At 38.6% G+C, this 11,343-nt stretch overlaps 2 protein-coding genes across 2 annotated transcripts; one reads left to right on the top strand and one right to left on the bottom strand.

The window, feature by feature from the left end:
* Positions 1–1,617: 1,617 nt before the first annotated feature.
* Positions 1,618–2,211, top strand: LOC111881111 (uncharacterized). Its single transcript, XM_023877509.1, has one exon. The coding sequence runs from the start codon at positions 1,618–1,620 to the stop codon at positions 2,209–2,211; it is 594 nt and encodes a 197-aa protein (XP_023733277.1).
* A 1,854-nt stretch (positions 2,212–4,065) lies between these two features.
* LOC111881110 (agamous-like MADS-box protein AGL62) lies at positions 4,066–4,946 on the bottom strand. The gene has a single exon (XM_023877508.2). The coding sequence runs from the start codon at positions 4,934–4,936 to the stop codon at positions 4,238–4,240; it is 699 nt and encodes a 232-aa protein (XP_023733276.1). The 5' UTR covers positions 4,937–4,946; the 3' UTR covers positions 4,066–4,237.
* Between the last annotated feature and the right edge of the window lie 6,397 nt (positions 4,947–11,343).

The raw sequence follows: 11,343 nt of genomic DNA, 5'->3' as shown, positions 1-11,343 counted from the left end.
TGGTGGATCCACACCTAAAAGACGTAGAACATATGGCGATACCTCTAGATTTTTCATAAATCACATACTCCCTATGGCTAATCTTGAATCGGAGGCCGATTACGTAACATCCATGGCCCTTCCCAATGAAAACTCTGTTCCGATGGGTGTAAATGAAGACAGACGCTCAATTCATCTTAATCGAGGGCTTATGGAGAACTCACATAATGCAACAGAAGAGGAACCTAGCGACTGTGTTTCCTCTTCGCTTGAAGCAGAGAAAACAACTAATATTGGTAAGTAATTGGGGTTTGAAATCGAGATGGACAACCCCATATTATCAGAAGTACTAGGTGATGTGGGAACTAACAGATTGCTCCAATGAATTGGATGTCACTTAATATCAGGGGGATGGGGGAAACCCCAAAAATTATTTGGGCCAGGAGATTGAAAATCAAACACAAACTCTCTTTTTTTGGAATTCAAGAGACCCAATTAATTAATGCAGCAGACATTGATGTGGGAGGATGTTGGGACTCCAACAACTTTGGTTACACGGTTGTAAACTCCAATGGAAGATCTGGTGGGATATTGAGCATTTGGGATGAAAATCTTTTCAATGCCACCGAGGTTATCAAAAGCAGGCACTTCCTAATCACAATTGGTCAATGGAAGGGTATACAAGGAAAAACCATTTTTGTCAACGTTTATGTCCCCCATTCGATTTTAGAAAAACAAACACTATGGGATAATCTAAGCAGGATAAAGAATGAGAAACATTGGACTTTGATAACATTTGGAGATTTCAACGTGGTGGGACACCCTGAGGAACAAATAAATTCACAAATTTGTCAATCCAGTTCTAGAAGCTTCAACCAATTTATACACGAAGAAGATTTTCACGATGTTAGGATGGGGAAAAAATTATTGAATTGGAGAAATTGGCAACCCTTTATCTCAAACAAAAGTCACGCATTCGATAAGCAGTTGATGGGGATAAGAATAGCCATTTCTTTCACGGTTACATAAACAATAAGAACAGGAAAAACACCATATACGGACTGACTATCAATGAATCATGGTCTACAGATGTGCAGGAAATTATGGGCGAAGCATTTAGATTCTTTGAACACAAATTCAAGGAAAGATGGCCTGAAAGACCTAAACTGATCAATAATCAGTTTAAGACCCTCTTTGAAGTGGATAGTGAAAACTTGGAGAAACCTTTCACACTTGATGAGATCATGTCAGCTATATGGGCTTGCGGGAATGAAAAAGCCCTGGGACCGGACGACTTTAAATTTAAATTTAAATTCATCAAACATCAATGGGAAAGGCTTAAAGACGATATCTTCGCTTTTGTCAAATATTTTGAACACACTGGCAGATTATCAAGAGGGTGTAACTCCTCATTCATAACATTGGTGGCTAAGGTCAAAGATCCTCTATCTCTAGGGGATTTTCGCCCTATAAGTCTCATTGGATGTCTTTATAAGATCATTGCCAAAGTGTTAGCCTGTAGACTTAAGAAGCTGGTGGGACTCACAGTGGATGAAGTTCAGTCAGCATATATGGATAGAAGAAGTATTATTGATGGTCCCCTCATTGTAAATTGAAATTTTCCCATGGTCAAAGAAGATGAAAAAGAAGATATTACTATTCAAGGTAGACTTTGATAAGGCATTTGACTCCGTTAACTGGAGTTTTCATGATGCAATTATGAAGCAAATGGGGTATGGTATGAAATGGTGCAATTGGATTCATGGATGCTTGACTTCATCTAGATCTTTAGTTATTGTTAATGGCTCTCCCACTAAAGAGTTTTCACTTGAGAAAGGGGTTATGCAAGGAGACCCCCTATCCATATTTCTATTCATAATTGCTATGGAGGGTCTCAATATAGCAATGAAATCTACCTGCGATAAAGGGATATTTCAAGGTCTTAAAATCCCAAAGTCAAACAATATGGTTTCGCATCTCTTTTATGCAGACATTGCCCTCTTCATAGGTGAATGGACTGAAAATAATATCAAAAACTTGGCACGAATACTTCGCTGCCTCCATATCTCTTCAGGACTTAAAGTGAACTTCCACAAATCAAAGGTGTTCGAAGTTGGTTCATCGCTGCATGAGACTTCCCGAATGGCAGCCCCACTTGGGTGTCAACCTGCAAGTCTCCCGTTTACTTACCTTGGAGTACCGGTAGGTGCCAATATGAACCTCCAAAAGTAATTGACAGATTCAATGGGAAGTTATCATCCTGGATGGAAAAATCATTGTCGTTTGGTGGAAAGCTAACTCTCACCAAATCAGTCCTTGGAAACCTCCCTACTTATTTCTTCTCCCTCTTCATGGCACTGATGGGGGTCATTAATTCACTTGAACAAATACGAAGGAAATTTTTCTTGGGAGAAATAGAAAACAACAAAAAAATAAACTGGGTGGCTTGGGAAAATATTCTAGAGCATAAAGAAGCAGGGGGACTCGGAATTGGCTCTCTTAGGGCCCTTAACTTAGCTCTTATCACGAAGTGGTGGTGGCGATTAAGTGAGAATCAGAACACACTATGGTGTCAGGTCATCCAAGGAATTCATAAAACAAAATCAATGGAAGATTCACGCTTAGCCAATCGATCGATCACTGGAGTATGGAAGAATATCGCATCTGTTGATAAAGAACTAAAAAAGGTAGGCGTGCCCATGGAGGTTATAATGAAGAAAAAGGTGAATAAGGGTGATAAGACATTGTTTTGGTTGGATAAATGGGTAGGGAACGAAACATTAAAGGCAGCGTTTCCGAACTTATACGAACTGGAAAGAAAAAAAGATGCACTGTGGAGGATAGAGTGAAGACCACTGGACTGGAATGGAATTGGAAAAATAGTCTGAATATCATCGATCTTGCAGCTCTTTGCTCTTCCCTGGGTCGATTTCAGCCAACAACAGTCGGAGATAAATGGAGTTGTGAACTATCGGGTGATGGTACATATCATATTGACATAATTAGGCATATGATCGATTGGCCTAAAAATCCAATACCTCAAGTTAAAGTTGACTGGATAAATGAAATTCGTATAAAAGTTCTCCACTTTATTTGGAGAGCAAATCTGGGAAGGATACCGACAGCCACATAACTATCTAAGAGAGGTATAACCTTAGAATCAACTCAATGTGGATAATGTATGACGATGGATGAAAGCCCAAATCATATCCTACTCAGTTGTACCTTTGCGAAAACTGTTGGGTACGGATGTGGAGATGGTGCAACATGCCTCACATTCAACTTAACACGGTGGGAGAGTTGATCGATTATGCAACAAAACAAGGCATACGCAATAAGACGAGGAAGGTTATGATCAACATATGCTACGATACACTTTAGGAGATTTGGAAGGCTAGGAATGAAAGGATATTTAAAAAAAACTTATCACTACCCCTACAAAGGTTGTTGATAACATCCAATCGACGGCGTACACTTTGCTGAAATACAGGAGCTCGGCAATAGTTTATGAATGGGCTACTTGGTGCTCATCCCCTATTAACTAATTGAATTCCAAATGTAATCCAATATGATATGATATAAGAATGATATAAACTGAAAATGGACTCTCCCTATAGCTTCTTGCTAGTCGGGGTCTTTTTTTTTTGTTTTCTTATAATATATTTGTCGGTTCCAAAAAAAAAATTCATTTTGTTTTTTAAAAGTTCTTGTGTGATTTTTATAAATCATTTTTGCGAAATTATATGCTAAATTAAAAATATATTCTAAATGGTAATAAAAAAAATAATAAAAGAGCATCTTAATTACGGATGACCAAATTTACTGTGCGATTATGAGATTAATGACAATTTCGAGTTATTAGAAAGGTTTGCGACTTTTTTTAATAGATCTCTATGTTTCTATTTAATAAATAAATAACCAACATTATTTCTGCAAAGCCTTTTAAATACAGAAATATTACTACAAAAATCACGAAACAAATGCCAAAACTCGGTTAGTTGCTTTCGGTTCTCAAGCGCTTTAACATATAAAAATTCCCTCAAAAAGACCATTTTAATCTAATCTCTTTGTAAGAACAAAATTAAATCCCAAGTAAATTTTCTTACATATTTCAACAAAATTGAAAAGTGAAAAACAAACCCAATAAGAATGCAAAAAATCTAATTATCTAACAGTTAATTCAACGCTGAATATTTACGACATTAATTAAAAACTTAATCTATCTTAACCAATTAAACCAACTAATGATGTAATGTAACTAAAAATTCCCAAAATTCCCGTCGTACTCGAAGTTAAAACCACCGTCGTCGACTACTGCGTTTGAAGGAATATCCACCGGCGGTTGAATGCCGTTGTTCGAACCAAAGAATAAAGCAGAAGACTTGTTGATCATCATCAGTTCAACAGCTCTCGTCAGAACCTTCTTCTTCAACTCATCCAACGAACAAAGATACTGTTGAGCCTCCTCCACATCCAGCCCATCAACAGGCTCTTCGTACCAACGTGATGCGCCGCTGCTCTCCGGAATCTTTCCTCCCCGCTTCTTCTCAGCCTCCAACTCCCTCGAAACCTCAGAGTAATGTTGATTGAACTCCTCCATTATAGGCGGTGGCGCCGGCGATAGATAGTTCTTCTGGGTGGTTCCCGTCTCTCCTCCGGTGGTGGTGTTGGTGGCAGCGTATGTGTTGTTGTCATTCAGAAAGTCGTCAAACAGGACGTCGGTGTTGGGGTGGCGAAAGCCATAGAACCGATCAGCGGGGGAAGTAACCAGGATGGCGATTTGGGCTCCGGTCAAGACACAGATCTCAGCGGCTTTCTTGAAAAGTCCGGTGCGGCGTTTAGAGAAGGCGACTTGGAGGCTGTTGGGGTCTTCTATCTTCTTTATATCAATCTTTTGCTTGCCTTTAGTTCTTTTCTTGTTCATGAGAGTATCTCCGGCGACACTGGTTATAACCATGTTGGTGATAAATGATAATGGCGATGGTTGTCGATGAGAGGATGATGTGTGTTTCTGTGTTTGAGGGGTAAAAATAATGTTTTGAAAATAAGGGGGAAGATGTGACGATGATGTGTTGATGAGACGATGATGTGTGTTATAACCCCCGAGAGTTCTGAAATCAAGAACCGCGTAATGCAAGTGTCGTGAAAGATCGAGAATAGATTTGCTACAAACCCTTTTAGTTTTATGGAAGGTTGTTATTAAGATCACTAATTAATTATTACATATCAACGAAATTATAGCGAAATGAAAGAATAAAATATTCTAAAAATCAGTAACCCAAAACTTAAATTGTCTACTAAGTAATAAGGTCTTGAAAAAATAATTACCAATTTATTGTATTTCTAAATTTAATTACTAAAAAAATAGTTAATTAGATTTTTGGAAGGGCCCAATGTCCATACTCTTAACCTTCTCCTACTTCTTCTTCCCCTGCATGGCTACATATTCCCCGTCGGTTGTTTGCGTTTAATTGATTTGATTATTTTCGGTTTTTTATATCTTAAAACAAATCAATAACCAAATAAGACTCGGTTTAATCGGTTTTGGTATTTGGTTACGGTTTATCTAGTTTGGTTTACTTGTTAAACTGGATAAAATTTCGCATGTAAATAAATATTAAACTAATAGAAACAAAACCTACTAAAATTTTACCAAATGAAAAATATATATTAATACATAGTATATTATATTCGGTCTTTCACGTTGTATTGTCTTAAAGATATCGATGCATCCATACAAATTGTAGAGATTTATTAATATAGTCTTAGCCGTATAGAAAAATAAAAAAATGAACGAAGGTTAATTGACATTTGACAAATTGGTTGTGATTTTTTAATACAAAATAGAAACAATTATTATAATGATTAATAATTAAATAATGAGTTATGAAAAACTTTTTTAGAAACTAATCTATCAATTTAAATATAAAATGTTAATTCATAGATATAAACTATTACAAAATATAATATTAATTAAATTGTTTGTTCGGTTTAACAAAAATAATGAAAATTTAACGAAAACATAACCAAATAAGGTCTCGTTATTCGGTTCACCAAACCGAATTAACCAAAAACCGAATAACTCGAACCAAATAAATCAAACATCATTTGGTTCGGTTCGGTTTGGTTATTCAGTTTAGGTTTTTTTTATCACACCCCTAACAACAACTACAACTAATCCCTATCGCCTTCTCCATCTCGTTCTTCATCCAATAATAGGAATTCAAAGATAGTAAAGAAAATTCTAAGCCTATCATTTATTTAACTAGATTTTAAATGATGAGGGTATTTTCGACATTTTATATTATCATTAATATAATGTTTAATAATTCTTCCTTAAAATTAGGCTTTCATATCTTTTAACGTTTTTGGTATCTCAATTAGATTATAAGCGTCTAGGAGAAATCGGGCTACCCTAATTTCCTCTGACTCCTTGATCGAGCACACATTTCATCAAATCCTTGACGACTCATTCACCTCGTCGCTTTCTTGCGACCTTGCTTACTCATGTCTCCTTTGGTGTGCAACATCCATAAAATTCATGAAAAATTTGAACTTTTAAAACCAATCTACAAATCATCATTGTTTACAATTTAGTTTTCAAAACATGTTTAACTTCAGAGTTTTCCTAAAATCATAAATCAAAACAGGAGGAGGTGCACGGTCACGACTTTTCCTACGCACGATCATCTGAGGTACCTAAAACATAATCCAAAACTATAAGCCTAAAGTTTAGTGAGTTCCCCAAAGTACCAACACAACGCATAATCATAATAATAACAACAAACCACATGCATACAAAGCCTTCAGTTTGACTGGAACGCCCCACCGGTCTACAGTCTATCTGGTACGCTCACAGAACCTTCAGCATGACTGTTACACCACACCAGGCCTTCAGCCTATCTGGACCGTTTTCTAGGCATTCGGCCTCACTGGCCTTTAGTCTTTCTGGGACGCTCTGGGTCTGTTGACCTTCGTCACAAAGTAAGACCGCCTCAATCCAACCACACATATACCATGTCGACACACATATATAATAGACAAGAATACAAATAACCAACCAATAAACAAACATACAAATCTTACAAATCACTCAGCATAGCATCATCCTATCTACGAGGATATATATCTAACAGATCACTAAAGTACAGAATTATACGATACACTAGGATAACAATCCAAAGGGTCGGCCTTGGTGTCTTCGACCCGTGAGTACAATGAGGAAAACTCACCTCGCACTGCCGAATCTCACAGAAAGAATCTCTGACCGTTGGCCCGTAAGATTTCGCACACTATCAATCACAAGTTAATCATCCATTAATAATCGGATTCGAACTACACTAAGTGTCCAAACTCGGGTAAAAGACATTTTTACCCTTTTCATAACTTGGCCCAATCCAACAATCCGAAAGCCCAAATTCCAAAAAAAACACCCAAGGCCCAAGCATGGCCCAATTTTCCAAATTGGGCCCAAACACCTTCCATGGGCCTTAACCCAAGGTCTAATAATATTCCCATCCTAAAACACCAGAAATTAGATGGCCCAACAAAGCCCCAAACATCTAAGCCTAACACATGGCCCAAACTGAAGACCAAAAGATCTGAGGCCCATTCTATTGAGTACGTCCTGGTGAGTACGCAGGGCGTACTCAGCTGTACGCTAAGCGTACATGCTTTAGGGCTTGTAAACTGTGCATACTGGCCTGTACGCACAACATACTCCTCCTGTTCAGCCACTTTTCACATTCAGCCCTTAATCCCTTAAGACATTGCTCCAAAACATAGATCTGACTTCCTTGAGCTGAATTATCACATAAAGTTTCCAACTTTACGTTCATGCATGGCTAAATGAAGCTCTTAAGCTTAAAAAGGACTTAAAAAGTGACTTAATGCATGCATGTGACCAATAATCCAATAAAGCTTGCACCTTTATGCCATAGGAGTTCGCCATAAGCCTAGATTTAAAAGAAAAAGCCCTTAAAACGTCTTAACTCTTCAATCAACCCAAAATGGGACCAAAAGCATAAAAAAAAACTATAAGGAGATCTAAACATCTAAGCCAAGGTATGAACTTGATACCTCAAATAGATTGCAACAAGAGAGATGATTATGTATCTATGACCTTCCTTCCAAGCAAAGCACCTTCAATCTTCAAAGCTTCCTTAACAATGAGAAGAACAACCACTAAAATCCTCTCAAGGGCTCAAGAACACCACTAAGGAAGCTTAAGGGATGATTTAGGATTTTAGGAGGTTTGGGGGTTGGTAAAGAGCCCAGACCTAAAGACTTAAGGTGATTAAATAGGGTTCAACACCCTTAAATTAGGATTTCTGGAATCCCTCATATGCCCAGTGTACTCCTCGTACCCCCATCGTACGAGGCCGAAGCATCACGACTAACTGCTGACAACGCTCAGCGTACGCCAAGGTACACCTGCTTATAGGTCCTCACGTGAGTATGCCCTGCGTACTTGGGTTTTTCCCCAAAACCCTAAATTCTTCCGAAGGCCATAATTTATTCAATATAAATTTGATTCCGATGATCCTTATGTCCATGGAAAGGTAACGAGAAGCTGTATGCTTTAATCATCTCATAATTGCCTTAAAAATTTCCCGAATAAAGTCCAATTTCCATCAAAGTGTGAGCTGACACTTTACCAAAATATCCCTTGGTTCCAAAACACAAACCGAACCCTCGGATCATCTAAATTTACATCACCCACATCCAAAAAGGTCCAAATCTTATTTCCTTAATGGCTCTAAGCCTGATAATTCCCGATCTTTGGTCACCACCCTGAAATAAGAAACAATTCGGAATAGGGTGTTACAACTCTCCCCTACTTAAATTAGATTTCTTCCTCAAAATCATTGCTTACCATCCTAGGCACACCAGACATCCTGCGCCACATGGCCACAACCTCGAGCACCCCATAGACTTCCCAACGACGACCGAAACCAACCCTAAAATGTCTCTCCCAACACGAAGATGAACAAATCCTTTCTCATCCTAGGACAAACCCATGTCGAATAATCACTTCTACTCATCCTAAAATCTGAAGTCCCGAGTTAGTCTGACTCCATGACAAATTGACCATACCGAAACTTGCTAATTCCAGTCCACTTGACCAAAGGAATTAGATAATCTTTCAAGAAGAGACTCATCATGACGATAACAATTACATGAACATAATGAACAACGCGAGACAAACTGGGAAATAAGCCTTCTAGTGTTGAACAATATACTACTTCCTTTAACTCCCGAACGAACATACCACTGCTAAAATTTTGAAACCCCATGCTTGCCTAACCCCCACACAGATAGAATGTAACACCGTAAATTTTTAAATAAAATTTTCATTTTAAAAAGCACATAATTCTCATAAACACGATTCACAATTATCCAAAAATTACAGTTTATCAAAAACACATGTTCATAAATTGTTTAAACACAATCCAGGATCCTCAAGACATCGATCAATGTCGTTTGTACAATCAAGTCGGCACCTTCCCGTGATCTTGAGAAGTACCTGAAACACATAACACATAATACGGTAAACATAAAGCTTAGTGAGTTCCCCAAAATACCACACATATCTCATTAGCCTCTCATGGCTATATCTTAAATAAGACCCTCTGGTCGATGTGCCTTAGTCGAACCCTCCGGCCCCACAACTCGGGTGGACCCTCCGGTCCTAACTCAGTAAAGCACAACATAATAGAAAACATAAATCACAAAGACGTAATGCAGGATATCACAATACTCAATATAAGCACACAAGACCCTTCGATGACACAAAATTACCACTCAAGGTAAGTATAGTGAGAAGACTCACCTAGTAAGTAAGCAAATAGACCTCTTACACGAATCACCGATCTAGCCTCCGCCTAACACATATGACAATTATCTCTAATTAACACTTAAATCACAACTACAAATAAACCAAGTTATTTTCTCTCTATAATCTCTTGGAAGGGGTAAAAGAGTATTCTACCCCTCCATGGTCTCCATAATCCCTATCTAGACCAAACCCTAAACTCAACAAAAGTCAACACTAGAGTCAACAGTCCATGTTGACCCGACTCGTCGAGTGCAACTATGTGACTCGTCGAGCCCCTCATTCCTTCAAAAATATCGTGAAAACCAAAATTAACTCGTCGAGTTGTCACATCAACTCGTCGAGTTACTCATGTCCAGACTCGTCGGAGAAAACCCTAGTTGAGTCGTCGTGTCAGCTCATCGACTCGTTGAGTCCCTTCAGACCCTTTTCTCATTCAAACGTTTTAATGCAGGTCTAAAACCCCAAACTCTAGATCTAGCCTCCCAAGGTTGAGATACCACGTAAAGCTGCAAGCTTTACGTCCATGCATGGCACTTAGGGCTTGAAATGCCAAAACAACTTCCATTTAGGGTCTTAATCATAAAAGCTATTCTATTAGCTGGATAAAGATGGGACCTTTGGACTCTAGGGACCTCACAAGGTCCATATCTGAATTCTCCATTTCTTGGTAAGCTCAACACAATCAAAGCCTCAAGGAAAGATGGAATAAGCCCTAAAACTCCATAAAATGAGATCTAATCAAACTAATGAACAAGGTGGAGACTTTTTACCTTCAACATAAGATATAGATGAAATAAGACTAGATCCAATAGTACCTTCTCATTCCTTGCTTTGATACTCTTCTCTTCTCTTCCAAAAGTGTACTAAAATGCCCAAAGATTAGCTATCTTTCTCTTTTAGATCAATATGGACGATTAGGGTTTCACACAGGGGAGTAAGGTGGCTGGTGAGGCGAAAATGAGGGCTTAAGGTCCTTTAAATGGGACCAAACCCCGGAGATTCAGGGTTTCCTCTCACAGCGCCACCTCGACGAGTTGGTCCCTCAGACTCGTCGAGTTGGTCATAAAACCCACGTGGCCAATTCGTCTCTACTCGACGAGTTGGGGCATCCAACTCGTCGAGTTACTCAATCAACTCATAAATAAATAAATAAATATTATACCTTGGAGTCGGGATGTTACAATTCTCCCCCTCTAGAATCAGACTTCACCCTCGAAGTCATTCTCTGGAAACAACTGTGGGTACTGCTCGCGCATCTCGAACTCCGGCTCCCAAGTCCACTCGGATCCCCTACGGTGCTCCCACTGCACCTTAACCAACCTCACCGCCTTGTTCCTCAGGGTCTTAACTTTTCTATCCAAAATCATTGTCAGTCTCTCAATGTAACTCAGGCTCGAATCTACCTAAATGTCTTCTAACGCCTTGTTCCCGAGTTCTACTTAAGGAGAGAAATGGGAAGATACGGAAGGAAAGTGATGGGTGTCAAAGAAAAATCATGTTCCCGAGTTTCATTAATGGAAGGAAAG

The sequence above is a fragment of the Lactuca sativa genome, chromosome 1 (assembly GCF_002870075.4).
Source record: "Lactuca sativa cultivar Salinas chromosome 1, Lsat_Salinas_v11, whole genome shotgun sequence".
In the NCBI taxonomy this organism is placed as follows: domain Eukaryota; kingdom Viridiplantae; phylum Streptophyta; class Magnoliopsida; order Asterales; family Asteraceae; genus Lactuca; species Lactuca sativa.
Note: the sequence above shows the minus strand (reverse complement) of the source record. Positions and strands in the feature narration are given on the sequence as shown.

What these genes read in the sequence shown, in the direction of transcription:
- LOC111881111 (XM_023877509.1), top strand. Translation starts at nt 1,618, where the DNA reads ATGAAAAAGAAGATATTACTATTCAAGGTAGACTTTGATAAGGCATTT.
- LOC111881110 (XM_023877508.2), bottom strand. Translation starts at nt 4,936, where the DNA reads ATGGTTATAACCAGTGTCGCCGGAGATACTCTCATGAACAAGAAAAGA.